We start from the raw sequence: 23,171 nt of genomic DNA on the forward strand, positions 1-23,171 counted from the left end.
ATGATGGGGGGGGGGCAAGGACGGAGCACCGCCACCCAATGCCCTGCGGTGCTGCCTCTGTCTCTGGACCCATTCTCCTTGCCCCCCTGCTCCAGTCCTGGTGGGGGACAGCACCACTATGACAGCACAGACTGCTTCCCCCTCTCTGTCCCCCTTTGTTTCCAAGGAGCAGGGCCAGAGAGGTGGGGGGGGGTGAGGCCTCGCCACCCCCCTTCCAGCCCCACTGGGGGACAGCACTGCCATGACAGAGGGGACTGAGGGGCTGGAGCAGGAGGGTTATGTCAGTGGTGCTGGCCCCACCCCCGACCCGCTTTGGCCCTGCTCCTTGGAAGCAGAGTGGGACAGCAGGGACAGGGCTGCCATGACAGCAGGGACTGAGGGGTGGGGGGGGCCATCGCTACCACCTGCAGGAAGCAGGACCTGGGGGGTCCTGGGCTCATCCCCTTGCTCTTCCCCTCCATCCCCGCTGTGCCACCATTGCTGCCTCCTGTCCAGAACGCTGTTGGACTGCTTGGTTGTTTCAGACAAGCAGTCAAGAGTGTGGATAAAGCATTATGGACAGACAGACAGACTCTTTTACAATACAGGCATAGCTCGGAGATATTGCGGGTTCGGTTCCAGACCACCACAATAAAGCCAGTCACATGAATTTTTTGGTTTCCCAGTACATATAAAAGTTATGTTTACACTATACTGTAGTCTATTAAGTGTGCGATAGCATTATGTCTAAAAAAACAATGTACATACCTTAATTAAAAAATACTTTATTGCTAAAAAATGCGAAGTGAGCAAGTGCTGTTGGAAAAATGGCGCCGATAGACTTGCTTAAGGCAGGGTTGCCACAAACCTTCAATTGGTAAAAAACCGCAATATCTGCAAAGCGCAATAAAGCGAAGCACAATAAAACGAGGTATGCCTGTACTTGAATTCTACATGGGACAGACACAATTAAAATCTTTCACAAACTGGCCCTGGAACAGGTCCCCATTAAGAGCAGACTGGCTACTGTCAACTGGACAAACTCAAAGAAATTCAGTGAGGTACTAAACCTAAGCTATAAGCACCACTTTTTTGTACCTGGTTTTCTAAACTTTTTAGCAAAGCTCAAATGCTAACAGCGTTCCTCCCATTAATAAAAACCCCAAGCAACATGAAAGAAAAACAACAGATCCAAACGTAAGTCAAGTTTCTTTTAACCTGGCTACTTTTGTGTTAACAGTGTACAGAGGGGATAGTGTGGACAAGCTCGTAGACCCTGTGGACCAAGGGATGCCCACAAATCCAGGGGACTGAGCTTGATGGCCAGAGAGACCCCTTCCAGTCCTACCTTGTACCAAGTCTCTTGTCCTGCAGTTTGTAAAACCACTGCTTCCACAGTACTGGGGTCTTAGCAGTCTAAATCCAAATGCACAATGGAGAGTGAGGAAAAACCTTTACTTTCTACCAAAGCTTCAAACAAGTTCCACTTTCGTAGTGTGGATAAGGATTAACGACATAACATTTCTGTCATTCCAGATGCATGCTGTTCTTAAGACTATGCATGCCAGCACTGTTAGATGAATGATATTACTGTGGAAATTCAGAATGCTTGATTTTAAATTCAAGCCTTTATTAGCACCAAGATAAAATATTTACTGCCAGTGTTTTTGGGTGCTGTGTGTTTGGCAATATATTTCATGCCTCATTTGCTGCTGAAATTATAAGCTTTTCAATGAGTAACTTTGCATTTTTCATGACAAGAAAATCTAATTTTTCTTTAATAGCATGCTGAGGTTATGCTGCATTCTGCAAAAGTACTGCAATAAGATAAGAGAAAGTTTATTAATGAGTCATGAAAAGGTTTTAGTGATAAACGGCACTTTCTTATTCACTAGAAAAACTAACCTTAAAAACCACCACAAAAAGATGCAGCTTTGCTTTTACTATGCCAAACTCCTCCTGACTACAGTGTTCCAGCAGCTACAGTCATCATTCATGAACCTGTAGTTTCCGCAGCACTATCAGAGCTGGCATGGTCACGTAGATAGGGCTCTGGACTGTTATTCAAACGGGTTCTCCTCCCAGCTCTGCCACTGACCTGCTGTAAAACCTGACAAAAGTCATCTTACCTCTCCTGGTCTGCTTTTCCTCCCACTCCTTCACTGTCTAGTCGAGTATGGTGGTATGCTCTTTCAGGGAAGGAGGGTCTCCTATCTGTTCATGCAGTGCCAACCACAACAGAGTCTGGATTTGGGCTGAGGCCCCTATGCCCTACTGGTAATGACAAATAATACAGAAAGAACCCTTTCAAATGAGATTGAGAATTCTGATTTGCCTGCTACGCCAATCTTGAAACCCAACACTGTTTGTATATAAATTAAATGTTTTTACAGTGGTAAAGTATTTAGTCAACCACCTTCTGAACTGCTATTCAATACCTATGAATAAGTATTTCCAAATAACAACATAGGCATTTCTTTAAATCCTCTGCCTAGGCTCACCTGAGCATATATCATCCAATAACTTTCCTGGTTTGCAGTGGCAGGGCACAGGTAGCACCCCTCTTTCCCTTGCTTTTTACCTGTGGCTTGCTGTCTGGATATTAGGTGTTTTGTGACTGTGGTAGGTGAGGATCTGGAGAGGACACCTTTTAGGACACTTTAGCTAAATGGAAGGCTCCACATGCAGGGGACTGATCTCAGTGTCCCACCCAGAAAAAAATATAACTATTTAATTTAAGGCTAACAAACAAAGCTTGGCTTTGGGACACAGAGAACAAGACCAATTAAAGTATCCCAGCATTTCTTTTATATCAGCGTTGTCCATTGATATTTGTTAAGCTTGCTGATCCAGCAATCTTTAAAGCATACTGCAAGATAAATAATAGAGATTTGTCAGTTAATAACCACTATAATTCAAGTATGTCACAGAGAAGTGTTTTGTTTAGTGAACAATATGCTGTCTAATTACCCTGCTCAATCATAACAGCACATATCAAGAAACGCAGAAGGCTTTATATTTTCAACTTGTTATTACTATTGTGTCTTATCACATAGGCTTAAAAAAAATTAAAGTTACCACAGAATTTCCCCTGACATAACTGAGTCTAGAGGACCCATTTTTATCAATGAACCAGGAAATAGCAGTGTTTGTTGTTGCAGTCTGCAAGTTATCAATGCACCTTATCTGTCCCTTTTGTATGTATGCAGGCCACAGAATCATAGAAAATTAGGGTTGGGAGGGACCTCAGGAGGTCACTTAGTGTTCAGGAGGTCATTTAGTGTCTAGTCCAACCCCCTGCTCAAAGCAGGACCAGCCCCAACTAGATCGTCCCAGCCAAGGTTTTGTCTAGCTGGGTCTTAAAAACCTTCAAAGATGGAGATTCCACCGCTTCTCTAGATAACCTGTTCCAGCACTTTACCACCCTCTTAGTGAGCAAGTTTCTCCTAAAATCCAACCTAAACCTCCCTTGCTGCAACTTGAGACCACTGCTCCTTGTTCTGTCATCTGCCACCACTGAGAACAGTCCAGTTCCATCCACTTGGAAGCACCCTTCAGGTGGTTAAGGGCTGCTATTAAATCCCCTCTCAGTCTTCTCTTCTCTAGACTAAATAAACCTGGTTCTCTCAGCCTCTCTCATTAGTCACGTACCCCAGCCCCAAACCATTTCCCCTGCCCTCTGCTGGACTCTCTCCTACTTGTCCACATCCTTTCTATAGGGGGAGGCCCAAAACTGAACACATTACTCCAGATGTGGATTCACCAGTGCAGAATACAGCAGAATAATCACTTCCCTCAATCTGCTGGCAATGCTCCTACCAATGCAGCCCAATATGCCGTTAGCCTTCTTGGCAACAAGGGCGCACTGCTGATTCATATCCATCTTATTGTCCACTGTAACCCCCAGGTCTATTTCTGCAGAGTTGCTGCCCAGTCAGCCCCCAGCCTGTACCAGTGCATGAGACTGTTCTGTCCTAAGTTCAGGACTTTGCACTTGTCCTTGTTGAACCACATGAGATTCCTTTTGGCCCAATCCTACAATTTGTCTAAGTCACTCTGAATCCTAGCCCTATCCCCCAAGTGTATCTACTACTCCCCCCAGCTTGATGTCATCTGCAAACTTGCTGAGAGTGCACACCATCCCATCTTCCAGTTGTTCAATATCTTCATTAACTAAAACCAGCCCCAGGACCAACCCCTGGGGTGCTCCACTTGATACTGGGTTATGAGGGCTGTGCGAAGCTTCGCGGGCTGATTTGATTTGAAGGAGATTCGGCCGGATTCAGTGGCCAAATCTGCAAATCTGAATTGAATCAGGAAACCAATAAAATTTGAAACTCTCCAAATCGATTTGGAAAAGATTTGGAGAGCTTCGAAGATTCAGGCAGTCCCCACTCACCGCCTCAGGGAGCTGGACCCCGGCCCCATGCTGGTAAGTAGGGGGGGGATGGAACGACAAAGATCATAGGGGAACCCCTGCCAGCTCCCCTGGCCCCCCTGAGTATCCCCCAACCCCCATCCGCTTTCCCATGCCCGTCAATGGTTGCCCTGCCCAGCCCCAGCATCCCGGCTCCTTAAAAATATAAATAAATAAATAAATAAAAAAGGCCCACTCTCACCAGCTGCTGCAGCAGCCATCAGGGCTTCAGGGGGCTCATGACAGAGCCTCCCCTACGCAGCTCTGGGCAGCAAGGTGCAGCAAGGATCACCTTCCCTCACCTGGCACCAGCCAGGCTTTTTTTCTTTTTAAAGAGCCGGAAGGCTGGGGCCAGGCAGGACAGCAATTGACTGGGCTGGGAGAGCAGGCAGGGGATGGGGCCTGTTTGGTTCAGAGATTTGGGAGATTCAGCCAAACCGTATTTGGGACAGTGATTCGAATCACCATATCAAATCACTGTCCCCCAAAATCGGCTGAATCCGGAGCGAATACTAGCCACTTTCCACAGGCCTACTGGCTACAAGCTAGAAATTGAGCCACTGATTACTACCTGTTGAGCCCGACAATCGAGGCACTTTTCTAACCACCTTACAGTCCATTCATCCAACCCACACCTCCTCAGCTTGCTTGCAAGAGTGCTGTGGGAAACTGTACCAAAAGTCTTGCTAAAGTCAAGGTATATTATGTCCACTGCTTTCCCTGTATTCACAGAGCCAGTTGTCTCATCATAGAAGGCAATCAGGTTGGTCAGGTATGACTTGCCCTTGGTGAATCCATGCTGACTGCTCCTAATCACCTCCTTCTCCCCCAAGTGCTTAGAAATGGATTCTTTGAGGACCTGCTCTATGACTTTTACAGGGACTGAGGTGAGGCTGACTGGTCTGTAGTTCCCTGGATCCTCCTTTTTCCCTTTATTAAAATGGGCACTATATTTGCTCTTTTCCAATCATCTGGGACCTCTCCTAATTGCCATGAGTTTTCAAAGATGATGGCCAGTGGCTCTGTAATCACGAAGGCAGAAAGGGATCTTGGAGTCATTATTGACTCCAGGAAGAACATGGGCCAACAACGCGAGGTCACGGCTAACTGGACCTTGTCGTGCATCCACAGGTGCATCTCAAGTAGAGCCAAGGAGGTGATCCTCCCACTCTATGTGACACTGGTCAGGCCACAGCTGGAGTACTGCATCCAGTTCTGTGCGCCCCATTTCAGGAGGGATGTGGACAATATTGGAAGGGTCCAGAAGAGGGCCACCCGCATGATCCAGGGACAACGGGGCAGGCCCTACAATGAGAGACTGTGGGACCTAAACCTATTCAGCCTTCACAAGAGAAGGCTGAGGGGGGACCTGGTGACTGTCTATAAACTCACTGGGGGGGAACAGAACGGTTTGGGGGAGACACTGTTTCCCCTAGTGCCCCCTGGCATAACTAGGAATAATGGACACAAGTTGTTGGAGAGTAGGTTTAGATTAGACATCCGCAAGAACTACTTCACAGTCAGGGCAGCTAGGAGCTGGAACCAACTTCCAAGGGAAGTGGTGCTGGCTCCTACCCTGGGGGTCTTTAAGAAGAGTCTTGATGCCTACCGGGCTGGACTGATTTTAGTCCAGTCTTTTCTCCTGCCCAGGCAGGGGGTCGGACTTGAAGATCTACAAGGTCCCTTCCAAGCCGACTTCTATGATTCTACGATCATATCAGCCAACTCCCTCAGCACTCTTGGGTGCATCCCATCTAGCCCCACGGACCTGTATATGTACAGCTTTTCTAAATAGTCCCTAACCTGTTCTTTCACCAATGTTGGCTGCTCACCTCTGCCCCAAACTGTGCTTCCCAGTGCGGTAGTATGGGAGCTGACCTAGCTTGTTAAGACCGAGGTCAAAAAGGAATTGTATACCTCAGCATTTTCTGCGTCCTATGTCACATGGTTGCTTCCGCCATTCAGTAAGGGACCTACACTTTCCTCAATCTTTGTCATTACAAACTTAATTGTAGAAACCCTTCTTGTTACCCTTCACGTCCCTCCAATTGTGTTTTGGCCTTCCTGACTTCATCCCTGCATGTCCGAAAAATACTCTTATACTCCTCCCAAGTTGTTTGTTCAAGCATCCACATCTTGTAAGCTTTTTTTCTGTGTTTAAGCTTACCGAAGAGTTCTCTGCTAAGCGAAGCTGGCTGCTTGCCCTATTTGCTATTCTTCCTGCACATTGGGATGGTTTGTTGCTACACCCTTAGTCAGGTTTCTTTAAAACACCACCAACTCTCCTGGACTCCTTTCCCCCTCAGACTGATCTCCCAGGGGATCCTACCCATTAGTTCCCTGAGGGAGTCAAAGTTTGCCTTTCTGAAGTCCAGGGTCCATACTCTGCTGCTCTCCATCCTTCCTTTTGTCAGGATCCTAAACTCTATCATCTCATGGTCACTGCTGCCCACGTTGCCATCCGCCTCTACATCCCTCACCAGTTCTTCCCTGTTTTTGAGTAGTGGGTCAAGAACATTATGGTCCCTAGTTGGTCTCTCCAACACTTGCACGATGAAGTTGTCTCCAAAACTCTCCAAAAGCTTCCTGGATTGCCCGTGCACTGCTGTATTGCCATCCCAGCAGATGTCCGAGTAACTGAAGTCCCCCATGAGAACCAGGGCCTGCGACTGGGTAACTTCTGCTAGCTGGCTGAAGAAAAGCCTCGTCTACCTCATCCTCCTGATCTGGTGGCCTATAGCAGCCCCCCACCACAACATCACCCTTGTTGCTCTTCCCCCTAACCCTAACCCAGAGACTTTCACTAAGGTCTGTCTCCAGTTTCATACCGGAGCTCTGAGCAATCATACAGCTCTTCTACATACAGTGCAAACTTTTCCTCTTCTTCCCCCCTGCCTGTTCTTCCTGAACCTTTTGTACCCATCCATGACAGTGCTTTAGTCATGCAAGCTCCCACCAGGTCTCTGTTATTCCAATCACGTCATAGTTCCTTGACTGTGTGAGGATGTCAAATTCTTCCTGCTTGTTTCCCAGGCTCCGTGAGCTCATGTACAGACACCTGAGGTGACTAGAGGACTGTCCTACTTTCTCAGGATGAATGAGGCCTCCCCTGTTGCCCCCTCCTGCTTGCTCCAGGTCCCACACTTCCCCACTTACCTCAGGGCTTTGTTCTCCATTCCCTTGCAAACCTACTTTAAAACCATGTAGACCCAGGCACTATACACACAAAAGGCATGCCCCCATGAGTGTGAATGTGCATTCCCTGGGACAACTAGCAGCACCACATATTTGTGCTGCACTAGTTGGCATGCGATAAATTGCTCTGGATGGGGTAGGGAAGCCTGAGGTCAACACCTGTGCTGGCCCCGGCAGCCTTATCTGGGGACCTGGGGGCCTCCTGGGCCTCCAGTGGTGGCGAACCAGGCACAAAGAAGCTGGCCGGCAGCCAGAGCATGGCTCTAGCTGACCAGGCTCTGGTTTCAAACAACGTACACTGCCACCATATGCACCGCCCCACTTTTTCTCCTGGTGTCAAAAAAAATCCCACACTGCAAATTAGCAGTGTGGCAAATGCCGACATGTGTGGTGCATGTGATGTGTGGCACCAGAGATGGGTCTGTGGCTCTGCAAACCACACGTGTGCACTCATCTGGATGCACCCATAAAAGGTGTTCCTGGCTCTACAGTATTAAGTAAGATTTATACCCTATTTTGGTGTTATGCTATGAAAATCAAGTGCCTCAAATAAGATGAGGTCGTTTACCGCTTTGAAAACAGTCGGCCCTGTCAAACAGACCAACGTAACTATTACCCAGTTGCCACAAAGTACTATCAACAGCACCCTGCTAAAGATGATTTAAATTGCTTTAAAGAACCTCTTGATTCTTTCTTGGCGTTTGGTCTTTAAAAGTAAGTAGGACAGAGAAATTGTTCCCAACAGGAACAGACACCAAGGCATTCAAATGTAAATTACCATTTTGTATTTGAAAGACACTTAGTATTATCCCAGTGACTTTCTAAAATGTCACAATATTTGCTTCCCTAGCACTTAAGCTAAAAGCCAGATTACTTGCGATGAAGGTGTCAAACTCTGCTCCCTATTCAATGACATCACACTTTAAGCCAATAATGTCAAGGAAGAATCCATCATTTCCACACTGTGACTTTTTAAGGGGGGAAAAAAAAATCCAGAAAAGAAAAGGAAATAGGCTGCCAGAAGAGCTGAATGATGAAGTCAAACAAGGAACAATGGGCATTTTTACACATGCAGCACCACAGCACTGGGTGCTTTGAAAAGTGCCCGGTGCTGCGTCACTTACAATTGTATAAGTGGCAAAATGCACGTCAGTGCTGAGAAAATGGTGGTGGTGCACTTCTGAACTAGATTTGAACTAGAATAGAATGCATTTTAGTTCAGAATAGAAGGTTTTTGGAACACATAGGTGTTTTATTTCAAAGTGCACCACCACCATTTTCTGCACACTGATGTGTATTTCGCCACTTAGACAACTGCAAGCAGTGCAGCGCTGTGTGTCAGCTTGTGTGCAGACCTCCAGCGCATCTGGACATAAAAATGTATGTGTATAAATGCCCAATGTTTAGTTACTGCTGCTCTTTCAGCACTACTGGAAAGACCCAACAACAACACCAAGGTGAGCACAGTTCTGAACACTGCCCCAGGCCTAGATTTGTCCAAATACTTTAACATAGGGGGTCTGGGGATGGCAGAGGAAAAACAAGATATTTACTGGAATCAATAATCTTAGAAATCCAGAAAAGTAGTGACACTGAAACTGACTGACCAGAGGCATGTACTCTTGACCCTAAAAATGTATTTGAGCAGATGAAGTTATCAGATATCAGAAATGAAACATTCTTTTACCCTCAATACAGTTCACTACAGAGAAAAATCATCTGTTCTTTATAAACAGGTTCTTCTCTATTTTCATTTTTTCCTGGTTTATAAAATATACCAGTCTCAGCTCCATATGTTATAATTTCAAGTGAAGATGAACTGAGACTACTGCATCAGTATGGATTCCCCTGACCTAAGCCGTGAATTGTGATGGACTATTTGTTACTTGCTAGTATGATCTTTGGGGTGTTTCACATATCTCAGAAAATTTCTGTACCAACAGCTGTTTTTACAGAGGCTCCCTTATCTCATCTCTCTTGGTACTGATAAAGTAAGAACAGAGCACCAGCAAGAGCGGACATACAATCCCACCTCAGTCTTAGCTCAACGCTAACAAAGAACTGTAGCATTAGGTACAAGTTTTGAGGGAATACATTAAAAATAGCCAACCAATACTTTGGGAGATGACTCCTGAACCGTAACCTTGAGCCACAGGCCCAGATGAATAGTTATTTCAAAAAGGTACATTAGGCAAGGAAAAGCAGGACATTTTTCTTTTATCAAAGATCAGACTCATTTTACAATAGAGGCAAGCTTTCATAGGCAGTTTTGTGATCAAAGTCCATTCCCCTTGAAGCATGAAAGTCCAGGGCTGATTAGAGGCAGGCTTCCAGATTGACAAACAGATGCAAAACAACTGCAGAAGGAACTTGCTTTCTGTATCTAGTAGCTGTTGCTAGGACTGGACCCATAGCCATATTTATTCTTCCTCAGGAAAAAGAAACCAGACTATTCTCTCTAATACTATCTGCCCCCTTCCTTCGTTACTTTATTCTCATGCAAATATTTCACACCTCTTGTCTACATGCAAAACTGAAAAACTCAGTATGAGTCTTTACATTACAAATATACATTCAATAGGTAAATTATCTCATTTTCTATCTAAAAAGCCTTTGATGTTGATTAAACTATTTTAAGTGAAAATGGCCTACCTTTTAGCAGCAGGAAAGATCTGAGGCAGCAAAACAAATTACTTTGCAAACAAGACTAGCATTTGCCCTGAAAAATCTGCAATTCTACATTTTTTCTACATATAGGGAATCCCACCAAATACCAAAACCCATGAAATTACCTGAAACGATAAAAAGTGTGGCTATAGTATCTGGGGGCAAATGTGTCCCTGGCTTTATGAGCAACAGTCATCTCTGCATTACTGTTAGCTGCTGCCCATGTAAAAATGATATTCTGGCCTGTGTTCTTCAACTGATAGTTACAGGAACAGCTGGAGATGCATTTGGCGTTCCCTTTACTGAACCTGCAGGATGCTTCCCAGAACCGCAGACTTGAATCCAAAACAAGCGAAAGGAAGCAATCAGGCTGTGAGAGAGATGAAGGTGCAGCAAGCAGGATCTGAAAGAGGTACAAGAACCTCAAATGCCAAAAGCATCTAGGTCCCCCACATTTCCACACACCCCCTGCATCATATGCTAGCAATGCCATATCTCAGTGCCTAAATGAAAAGCGATTGAACTAAGCCACAGCTAAGTGTGAGGAAAGAGGCAGAATTAGTTTCAGCAACTGGCCAAAAACTACGATCACCATTTCAGGTAAGGCAGCCTGCTCAACGATCATCAAGACAGTATGCAGTTACTGGGACCACACTGTCCTCCTGGATTCATTCAATGCTACTAAACAGACTGAGGCAATTGCTAAGAACACTTTTCCCTATGCTCACTTCCATTTATGTCTGTACAGGAGGCAACACTGCATGGTAAATGCGTGTCATGGCTCTACAATACTTCAATACCATGGCAATGAGCTTATTATAAATGGCTAGACTGACATGCTTGATTTGACAAAAAGGCCAAACATATTCCATTGTAAAGGGCCAATTTAACTCAACCCTCTTGGACCAAGTTCTGGACCAAAAAAAAGAAAGATGAGAGGCCCCTACACCCCTTTTAATCTCTCAGCACTGAGCCTTAGTAAAAAAAATATATATTGTAAATAATGCAGTTAGGAGCAACATAATGAAAGCATCCTCTAAAAAGTGCATTTGTTAAAAGCCTCTGGCTACATATCAAGAGCTTTAAAAAACCTGTCTAGGATTTAATGGCTTTCTGCTGTTTTTCTCTACTTTGTTGATCTATAAAGAGAAATCAGTCTGAAGAGTAAAGCACCGTAGGTTCGGTCCATTACTGAGGTGGAAATACTAATCAATTCTTCTCTCCGGAATAGGTTGCTAAGACATAAGCCTCTCCTCAACCCCCACCAACTCTCCCTGGTGTTCTGAACCGAAGCATCTCTTGGTAACTTGGTTATTTCCTGTTCTCATCCCCACCCTGCCTTAAGGTTTAACAAAGCAAGGGGCCTATTGGGTACATAAATACCAAGGCTGCCAAGAAACTGTGTGACAATTCATGGGACATTCTTGTGCTTTAATGGGCCCAGGAGCTCAGAAGGAAATTGGTATGGGGTTTGTGTTTGCATCTACTCTAACAGTCTGCATGGGCAAAGCTCCCTCTCAATGCAGTCCTCTACTGAACGTTTCCTCCCCAGCCAAACTGTCAGGGGCAGGAAATGGACCAGCATATACAGATCATGAGCCGTATGTGACTCCACTCTTCAGCTGTGGGATGAGGAGAGATGAAGGGTGGAGTGCGCATGGAGCTGGTGAAAACAAACAGAAAAAAAAAGACAGAGCGGCAGAGAACTGAAGGTGAATGGATTCAGAGAGAGGTTAAAAAAAGTACAGGAGAGAGTTATTAGGGTGCCTAAGGGAAGCTTTAAAGTCATAAGCTGGGGCCTTGTGTGAGGTAACAAGAGGGAGAGTAAGATTTCCTCATGTCCCCAGATCCTCTGAAATGCAGCATCAAAACCTGATCCAAAGCCCACTGAAGTCAACAGGAACTTCCCCACTGACTTCAAACACTAGAAGTATACCGATATATCAGTCTATATTGGATCTGCACTGATAAAAGGAAAATTAACATTAGTTTTGGCCAGTGTAGCTGATAACATCACCGATAAATGCCAAGTGCATGTGCACCACCACAGCACACACGTGACCAGGAATGCAGACCAGCAGCTTGGAGAACAGCATTGGCCCAGTAAGTCTGTGGGGAAAAGGGGGCGGGAGGCGCAGATCGAGACCCCCAGGGTAAGGGAGGGAGAAGAGTAGGGGCAGGGGCAGGTGCTGCCCAGCTAGGGCAGTGAATGTGACCCCGGGAGCAGAATGAAGCTGTGGGCAGCTTGTTCATGGAGTATGGGGGGGAGTGGAGCAGCTCCCCACTGCTGCACACACCCCCAGGAGAAACATGGGGGACATATGTCCTCCCAGATTTGTGCGCATGGCAAGAGCAAGCTGCCTGCTGCGGGCTTGGGGCCAGGGGCTGCGCCCGCCTCTGCCTGGTGAGGGCGGCTGGGGCTGCACTTGGGCAGGCAGGGATGGGGCAGGCAGCTGCGGTGCTGAGAGAGGTGGCTACAGGGTGGGCTACAGCCATCTTCCCCCCGCCCCCCCCATGCATCTCTTCCCCTCACAGACTTTCATAGACATTAAGGCTGGAAGGGACCTCGGAAGATCATCGAGTCCAGCCCCCTGCCCCAGGGACTTATCAGCAGGAGGCTGCTCTCCAAGCTGCTGGGCTACATTCCTGTCAATCAGCTATCGGATCAGTATCAGCCAGTATGGCTGGTTAATAAATCAGCCATCACTATCAGCCAAGAAAATCTTTATCAGTGTACCCCTATCAAACACCTTTTGAAATCTGGAACCAATAGCAGATACGCTTTTCAGTCTCAATTCAACAAGGTACTGGAGCACATACTGCTCAGTACGGTTACTCCCATGTTTGAGGGCCTAAGAAGCATCTATTTTAACTGTAAAACAATATCAAAGTAAAGGACCCTATTCTGTTCTGCAGGAGTAATACAAAAGAGACTGAAAAACAGAAGTGAAGTACACAGAGTAGATGTGACCTGACTCTGGATCGACCCTTCATGCACAGCTATGAGTTAGGTTTATACTGAGAAACCTAATACTCTTTTTGTCTAAAATGAGGACATTTCTTCAGCCCTCCCACAGTGCTTGTCTAGGACCAATTTTAGGACACTGCTCACCACAAGGACAACGTAGGCAAAACCTGTAAAACCCAGTGGGCAGAAGTGATGGCGCTAAAAAGGCTTACGAGCTACAGAGAAGTTGTTTAAAGGGGACTCCCGTTGGTCAACATCCTGCGGTCTCTCTTTGTAGCCAATGAAAGTGCCATCGTTCTTCAGCAGAAAATACCTCGGTCTCCATGTCTTTATGTATTCTCCTATAAAAAAAAAAAAAATCACAGACCAGAAAAGAAAAATCAGAAAACATTCCATGCACTGTTACCCATGAATGTTAGTGGAACCTCTTTAAAACAATTATACTGCACATATTTTTTAATACAGCAAGGTTTTTAACAGTCAGTTTGTCCTGGTATAAACAATGGAAAAATACAGGGAGTGATTAAGATAGTGACAGTGATATTAACCAAAAAATGGGATTTCATAAAAGGTAAAGAGCTGTATTTTATTCCAGCTACTTCTGTTTCCATACAAACTCTGCAACATCTGTTTTAAATGCATTTTAAAATTTAAAAATCACAGCAGATGTCCTATGTATTATTTTTGCTATTGTCATTTTTCATACTGACAAGTGGAGAAATTTTTTTCATTTACATTTTGCAGCGCAAGTATTTTAAACAACAATGGGTAATTTACTAATTAGTCAACTGCTTTATCAAACCAACAGTCACTTTTAAAGCATAAAGAGATCATTCTCTGCTTAAGTTACATAATACTACTCCTTTCAAACCATCTAGAAATGTGTAGGACAATATGAAAAATAAAATCTTATGGTGCAAGAGGAACATGGAAGGTCTTACAAAGAACTTGCCCTCTCTTCCTAGAGGTAAAGCATTTCTAACCCCAGGCTGCCGCTCACAAGCAATGTTATAAAGAGAACCTCTGGTTGTGCATAAATAGCACGGTCCCATTCAAACATATGGTAGCAGAATGAACAGCGACTTCACAGACCAAATACCTAGTCAGTCATGGGAAAGGTGCATTGTCTACCTATTGACTTTGGTCAAGCTGTTTCTCATTTGGCCTCACTGAGCCTATTTAAGCACTCTCAGCCTGCATCTGGGCAGCACATACAACACTTTTGCACGACCGTGGGCCTCTGTGCTTTCATGACATATTTGCAATTTTTATTACGTCCCACCTAAAGGCCTTTGGTCACAGTCTCCTACAAACATGTGGCCTCAACATCATGGAGCTTTGTCCATGGATTGGAGTTTGCCAACTAGGATAAAGACTTATCTAGTGAGATGAGCTAACCAATAATTGCCTTGGGGGCAGCAAATTTCTCCTCAGTTTATTATTAATTGCCCATGACGGTAGATAGGCTTTAGACCCCTCCCTGACATGCTTGATGCTGGCCACCAGAGACAGGATACCAGATAGCAAAACAGACAGGAGTTTCCAGGGTGGCAGATACATTTAATTCCATCTCATTTTAAGGCCTAAGAAATTATCATACAAGGACATGATGCTCACTGTTGATTTGTTTGAAGGGCTAACCACCAAACTGAACAATAGACAAAAACAAGAAAATACAAGGCACCACAGATTTACTAGCCACAACTCCTTTCTGCTATTCTTCTCCCTTCCTTCCTCCCTGGCCACCCAGCAGAGCCTCTCCTGCTGTTTTCCGCTTTCCACCAGAGGTAATTTCTCCCATGATGCTGCACACCCTGCCCCAGGAACTCCCCTACAGCTGCTTTGCCTGCCTCCCTCTCCCCATAGACCTCCCTTCCTTCTGTGATGCAGTCTCTTGCTTCTTCACACAGCAGCTGCAGTACTTCTTCCCTCTGTTCAACCTCATACCTGTTCTGTGGTGCTCACCTGCACACCTGGCAGTTGCTTTCCCCGTGTAGCCACAACAGCATTTAGACTTTTTATCCTAAAGCAAAAAAAGCTTCTAAGGGCAAGTAAAGAGGAAGGAAGGCAGCATGCCCAAGAGTAAGTATGGAGGATATCCTCTAAATTCGGCACGTCTGCCAAGATCTTCTATTAGCATCGATACAAGTGACAGCACAGAAGAGACGAGCAAGATACAGCACAAATCTATGTACAAGTCAGCATGCCCCACCAGCAGGTTAAATCAGTGATTCTCAGTGCCACAACACCTTTGAGAGTAACACCAGGTGGTGCTCAATATTATTCCTATTAGGTGCACAAACACCTAGGAATGATTCACAAGATAAGCCCCGAGATTTCAAACAGGAATTCATAGCGTCTCACACATTCTGACCTGTTGTGGTCTTTCTGAGTCTTTGAAACAGAAGAATTGCTCTGTTGTTTTTCCATAGTCTAAAAAACAAAGTGAAAGTTAAGGGCCAGCATTTTCCAAGGGGTGCCTTGAGTCTAAAAAAAAAGGTTGAAAACCACTGGGTTAACTGCCATGGTAGCCTATAGAGATTAACAAAGTGTCATAATTACCACAGAAATGTCTGAGGAACGGACCCATGATTGTCATGACTTAACATTTATATTTCAAGGTGCTTAATTCTAACGTAAAACAAATGCTGGCAACTCTTGGGACTACACAGAGGCCTTTGCAGCCTTCCACTTCTAAGTACTAGGTCCAAATCCAGTGCCACTTTGCAAAAGCCATCTCTATCAGACCATGCCCCTAACTACCATGTTCAGATACAAACTCGTGGTCACAGCTGAGTTCTCAGTGTATAGGACTACACAAGACATGAGCAGAGATGCTCATCCCAGCTGCCAGCACTGTCACTAGCACCTTGGCCCACACCGAAAAACCTCTTTCTTTTATATCAAGTGAACTTGGACACAAGAAACCTACATCAGAATACCCCATAGCCATTTACAAGAGGGCAAACATTTCACCTTATTCCACAACTGAAACTGCATCATCACCTCCTCCCAGTATTGTTCTTAACAGATACAAAGCTGGAAGCAGATGTTCCAGATGTGGAAGATTAAGACCATAACTTGAAGTTAGATCAAAAATTTAGGTTTATGATTACGAATGGTGTTTCCTGAGATTGGGGGGGCCTCATTTGTAGTTGGCAGCGAGCAGCGACCGCCTGCAGATGCCAGTGTCGGCAGTGGCAAGCGGGGACCGCCCACAGATGCCAATGGCTCGAGGCGGGGCAGGGGGGGACAGGTGGCAAGTTGTGATTGCCCACAGAAGCCAGCGGCAGCTTCTCTCGGGGGGTGGGGGGGATGACAACATGGATGTGCCCCCCTCCCCCCATGTCCTCTCTACTCATTGCCTATGATTATGATACCTTGATAAGTATCACTTTAGCTACAGCTGTAACACACTTTAATGCACAAGGGGCCAGGTTTTCCTCAAAGCCCAATGACTTCAATGGCTTCAGCTCCTGCAATCCACCAGGCCTGAACCAACATTTTCAGTCAAAATTGTAATAGGTGCTTTTCTCTGCTCCCACTGTAAGAGCTTGGGTGCAACAGCAAAATCTGTTCTGGGGAAGGGGTGGCCAGGAACAGACCAAAGAGAGGCCAGGAGCAGACCCAAGAATGAACTCAGGCAAAAGACTTGTCCCTGGTTCTTCCCTTTGATCTGGAGAGTAAATTCATGGAGGAAACTGCTCACTGCTGCAGACCAGCAAGGGTAGAGCCATGGATCCTCCAACTCAATCCCCTCACCGACTTGCTTTAAGAGAAGTTCAGATTGGGTAGGTGGAAGCTTCTGCCCCTCCAACTACGTAGCCAGTCAGAATATGCAATGGATCAAGCCAGGGGAGTTTCATTCACCCTTTCTCCTTTGTACAGACAAGTAAGGGCTAGCATAATCTGTCCTAATGCTTTTCTGGTCAACATTATCAAAGGAAAGGTTTTATTGAAAATGAAATTCTTTGCAGGGGGAGAGGTGGGGAGGGGAGGGAAAGGGATCGTGAAATCCCATTCCTAATTCACAATATTGAGTTGTTGCAGACACTCTTCTCTTTTCCTTTTTACTTTTTATTCAGTGTTCAAATGTGATCATTTTCCAATAGCTTTCTTGCACAGATCTGTTCCAGTTGGAAATATATCTTGTAGTAAAATTAATCACCACCTTCAAACTGGAGTACTGCATGTGCCTAGCATTCTCCTTAGTACTTTCCCTTTCTTCTTCAGCCCATTCACACTTCCTCCTTGAGGAATTAATTATTTCATAAACATCAGACGTATTCTTCCTGACAATGGGATCATTCAACATTTGGACCATCACATATTAATCACCACTGCAGCTAGTTCTCTTTCCTAAAGCTAATTTCTAAATCGTAAACTATTGTAAACATTTCTATTTTTTATTATAATTTTTTGTTCTGTCTGCCACTTAATAAATATTGCAACAGTTTTGTGTGTGCCAAGGACTACTACGAATCAATAAATAATACCTACGCTCTGTGCAGAAACATCATATCTTGATGACCTGCAGCATTATGAAGCACGCAGCAGGAACTATAGAATGAGTGTCATTGCATAACATACTCTAAAGTGACAGGAACTAGAAATGTAACAAACTGGCATGAAATTTACTTATCTGTGGTTGCACGAGACAGCGATCAGAGAGGCATGAATGTACAGTATACTGAAATGATAAATTAAGCAAAGACGACTGCATCTACAGCAGCACTGGAGCACAGGTTTGCAGATGAAAATCAGCAGGAAAAAGTGTGCGGTATTTCTGTTGTTATAAAGCAAATTTGAGTTTCTGAGACTGGCAAGAGTAACAGCTAAATTTTACACGCTCATTTGAACTATGGCAGTTGCCAAACCTTACCTTCCTTTCAAAATTATTCTTAAAAATAAAATTATTTAGATGAGTTATTACATATAGGACATGGGACTCTAAACGCACTGTAAAGCAACGAATTCTAAAACTGGGTTATATATACCCATACACATATACTACGCACTGGTTAGAAGACAAGTCACAACTGGGTATGTGAATACTTGAGACAGAACTCAAACATTTTGTTTAAACAGACAAAATAGAGAGAGTAGTATTAGACTGCTTGCACAAAGTTGGTTAAAAAAAAAAATCCCGAGCCTTTTCTTCGTACTGTGTTAGGAGAGTTGGAAAGTGGCATATTTGAAGTATGAGCTACATTGTTTTGATTTTTTCCCCAATTTTTTTTTTTAGCTTCTCTGTTATAATCTCTGTTGTCCTATCTGAAGTCATTTATATTAGTTAGGCTGTTTCTTATAAAACAGTAAATACAGGCACAATTAAAAATGTGAGAGAGAAACCAATGCAAGAAACTGCGTGAGGGGAAAAATTAAACTCCAGCTCTATTAGACTATAGTAAAAATAATAACAAACCACCATGGAAAACTGAACAATTCAGAGAGCAAAAGATTTTTTCCTCAGTGATTCATTGCTTGTTTAATGCCTTGGCAGAGCCTTCTTTGTTTTCAGTAACAGAACGCTAACGGTGCAAAGAGAGAAAAGCAAAAAGTGCAAGTTATAAATCCTACATGTAAAATGCTGGATTTGAACAGACTCCTCTCCAACTTGCTAGCTTTGTTAGTTAAAATCTTTATTCACCATGCTGTTTACGTAGAGCAATTTGCAAAGTGCAAGAATTCCCCAACTGTACATTGCCACAAATATACACGAAGATTGTTATAAACTGATTTCACTTTATTGCCTTGCCTCTGCCCCCACACACTGCACATTAAAATCCTTAATATGCACTTATAATGTAAATCCACCTTGTGCCAAAAGCACTCTTCATAACAAGATGGAGCACAAAGCATACTTTCAATGTGAATATTTCAGAAAGTTAAGCAAAAAAAAACTCTTTTGGTTCATGAAAAGTTAATTCTACAGAGGATTTACAATAATGCAGGGTTCGGTTCCACCCCCCCCGCCCTTCCACTCCACAACACTGTCGTACTGAATCTGGAGCTGTCTACCCCTGATAGAGTGTCTAACATCAGAAACAGCTGCCACTCCCTGGGAAGCTTACGGGGTAAGTGGAGAATAATGAGCAGCAAGCACCAGCAGAACAAAAGAAAATCCATCTTTATTTACCAACTGCTGCATGCTTGTTGCTGCATCAAGCTCATTCAAAGCCAACGCCACACCCTCTAATTCATAACAGACTGTATTTAAGCAGCATTTGCTTACATCTTTTTAGATAAACTCTCACACATACACATTGAGGATTTAAAAATGTATATAGTTTAGCAAAGTAATTACCCAACCATGGCAGCCTGTAAAAATTACAAGAATATGGATTGGACTGTTAACTTTTTAATATCCCAAATTAACCAGACCCAGGCTGGAATATTCAAGAGAAAAGCAAGGTCCCGATTATATTAAATGCACTCAAGTATCCATAGTGGAAACTGGATTATGTTGTCTGCTCCAGGCATCAAAAAATCAGCTTTATTTATTAAAATTAAACACCACAAGCATTAACTAAAAAACCTTTCAGCCTCAGTCTTTGTTCGAGTCTCTCTCTCAAACAGACCAAATGCAATGCATTCTCTCACTGAGCACTTAACCCTCTGAGCAAAACACCAAAGTTGTGCCAAAAGCAGGACTAATGTTCCCCTGGTCAAAGAAATGGAATGACTCATTTATAAAACCTGAATGGAAGCAAAAAGTGGTCTGCATCCTGTCTGCCCAATAAGGTTTCAGCGAAACAGATGCCAGCTTCCTCAAAGATGTGAAGTTCTTAGAAGCTGCCATCTCATGTGTGCTAGAGGGATTGAAGGGAAGGTTTTCCAATTAGTGTCTGCTAGTCAGTACTGTAACTATCCATTCATTTGAAAACTTTATTAAAGCCAACACAAATTCCTTATTTTTAAAAGAAAAGGTTGAAAATTCTTCCTTGATTTTTTTTAAACAGTCCATAGTTTCCAGACAGCGAGATAAATCCACATCGTGTACCAGTGTTTGATATTTTTAAGGCAGACAAGATCATTGCGCCCCATATTCAAAATCTGTGTATATCACAGCATCACATTATTTCCGTTTTGCTTTCCTAGAGGTCGACGTGCCCCTTTTTTCTCCCCTGGACAAACTGTCAAAACAAGATATTTAAACAGTACCAGAGTTTAGGTAGCTGGGGAGGGAATAAGCGTATGCTAATGTCTTTCCCAATATGCTCACTCAGAGATGAGGACCTCTGGTTTGCCTGGCTATTCACAGGAGTACAGAAGGGGGCCAGTTCTTTGATTATTTTTTTGGTCACTCCCTGGATGTGTTCTCAGCCTTTGCCTCCAGCATACAGCTGCGGACACTTTGGCTGTGCCCTGAATCTCAATGAGCCGGCTCAGACTGCAGTCAAGGGTGCTCCCCAATGGGGAGGTCAAGCCTGAGTCAGCAGACTGTCTGCACCAGACTGGCGCTCTCCAGCTTATCCCAGCTCTTTGCCTTTCACTGACCATATATGGCAGTCCACTGTCACAACAAGCTAATTCAGCGCAAGGCAAATCCGTTCACCGCTTTATTCTTACTCATTTTCCATGCAGCTGGATAGTAGTGCATTGCATGTAAGGCTCGACAGCAGCCTGCATGACAATGATTGACATTATTGCCAACAGGTTAAGAAGAAATGCCTTCCTCTTCAAGTGTGGTGCTGGTTATTCTAAACCTACTACTGTTTCTCACGCTTACACAAAGCCACAATATATGGCACCTGCTTAATTATCATATCTTCAGGGAATTTGAGGGGGGAGGGGAGCTGGAGGTGGGGCAAAAGGGGAATGATTAGATGGTCTCATGTTCGGAGTGACAAAGAAAAATCTTCACACTGTATTCAAATCCAAGCCTGCTCAAAACAACTGAGCAACTCCCATTCACCTGGCATTGCACATCTGCAAGTTAATTCGAAAATAAATTAAATAAAAATGCATTACGTGGCCACTTAGAGATTTAAAAACACAACACAAGAAGTGTTTGAACGAACTCTGCAGAAAACTAAAGTTACTGGATGCAGCTTCTGTCTCCTAACAGATGGCCAGTGTGAATATTTTAGGGTGCCAATGGTTGGTCTGAAATGGATCTCTATAACAGCTCTAAATAAAAATTATGGGGCAGTAGATATTGATTCCTATCTATCCAGGAGCCTCTTCACACAGAAAACAGAAGTTAATATTAAAAATCACTACTGTTTAGAGCTTATCACCTGTCAGGCAACAAACACCCCACGTTCATGGCAGATCACTCTGCAATTCCATATCGCTGCCCTTCAATTCTACATAACTGTACAATTGAAACACAGGAGTTTTTGCTGCGTTTCGGTTTAGAAGGTCAAAAATGTTGCCATATTGCTTACAGCAATCAATTTAAGCAATACCAGATATTCCCAAAGGAGTCAAAGAGAATTAATCAGCATACAGAAAACTCCTTACTCCTACCTTTGGCACAGCTTAGTCAGGCTAGTCCTAACCTACAGCTGTCTCCAATGGGAAAAGATGCAAATGAAGTTTCATTAAACACTGCAGTTTTAAGGATAGGTACATAAATTATAAGAAAGGATACATTGATCACTTTAACTATGTTAAAAATAGTATGAACATGAACTTTGTCTCAATTACATCCTGGAGAAAGCAAAAAAGCACTTTAAAAACTATTAGAAGGCATGCAATCTAATTTTAATACATTTTCAGTACCGCACTGCTCTCAACACCAAAGCATTTTAAGAAAATAAAACATTCTAACAACAAAAATTCCATAATGTACTACTTGGTTTTTTACCCATCTTTAAATGCGTTACGTATTATCCACATAAAAACAGCAGCAAGTAGAGAATCAAACTGAATTGGATTGAACCAGTCTTGTCTCCCAATTACTTTAGTTAGAAATTAAGGGAGAGATTTTGCAAAAGCTTAGGCCTAAGAGTTTTAAGCAAATAAACCACATTAAGATTTTAAATGTCTGCTCTCTTTAGGGTCTGATTTTTCAGAATTGTAGGGAATCTGCAACTCTGCAATGTTTTCAGCTTGTGTTATGGACACACTGCTTCAATAAATTGGGCTCCAAATACATACAGATTGGTTATATCCTAATTTCCCACATGCCAACACATTTGAACATACCTAGTCTTTTCCAGACAGTCTAGGCTGCTATAAAAAAAGGTTGACATAATTACCTGCAATAAGATGGAAGTGACATTCTCTTTAACAACTCTTGAACTTGAGTTTATTTATATATGGCATGTGTAGTAGTGCTCTTCAATTAAATTCTGCTTAAAGATGGAGATAAAGGGAGGAAGGAAAAATGCAGAAGCAGAGGTGCACCAATATATCAGTCCATATCAAACTGGCACCAATAAAAAAAAATTGACATCATCAGCAATTGGCTTTTTTGGCTGGTGTAACTAATAATGTCACCAATAAATGCTGTGTACATGTGCGCAGCTATAGCATGCATGCAGCCAGGAATGCAACCTTGTACCTTGGAAAGCAGTATCTGGCCAGTAAAGTCTGTGGGAGGCAGGGAAGGGAGGCAGCTCCCCACTTCTGCGTGCACCCCCAGGGGAGGCACAGGGGCATGTGCCCCCCTGGATTTGCGCGTGGGGCGAGGCCAGGCTCGGGGCTACACCAGCTTCTTCCCAGTGAGGGGGTTGGGCCAGGGCTGCACTTGGGGTGGGCAGCAGCAGAGCTAAGAGGGGGATGGACTACAGCAACCTCAAAATCTACTATAGCTCCCCCAGCGCAGCCACCACCCACCAAACCCCCACCTGCCCCGAGCGCAGCTCCAGCCCAGCTCCTGCAGCTGGGAAAAGCCCAGTGCAGCCTCTGGCCCCAAGCCTGCAGTGGGCAGCCCACCTTCACCCCACACACAAATCCAGGGAAGACATGCCCCCCCATGCTGGCCCTGGGGAT

At 44.1% G+C, this 23,171-nt stretch overlaps 1 protein-coding gene across 1 annotated transcript in view; it reads right to left on the reverse strand.

Moving 5' to 3' along the window:
• The window catches only part of AKT1 (AKT serine/threonine kinase 1), a 105,219-nt gene that overhangs the window by 41,957 nt on the left and 40,091 nt on the right, over positions 1-23,171 (reverse strand). Inside the window, exon 3 of the mRNA XM_019550800.1 lies at positions 13,439-13,567. Coding sequence (XP_019406345.1) covers positions 13,439-13,567 — 129 coding nt within the window. The remainder of the gene's footprint in view (positions 1-13,438; positions 13,568-23,171) is intronic.

Source organism: Crocodylus porosus, unplaced genomic scaffold, assembly GCF_001723895.1.
Source record: "Crocodylus porosus isolate Cpor-Errol unplaced genomic scaffold, CroPor_comp1, whole genome shotgun sequence".
Classification (NCBI taxonomy): Eukaryota; Metazoa; Chordata; order Crocodylia; family Crocodylidae; genus Crocodylus; species Crocodylus porosus.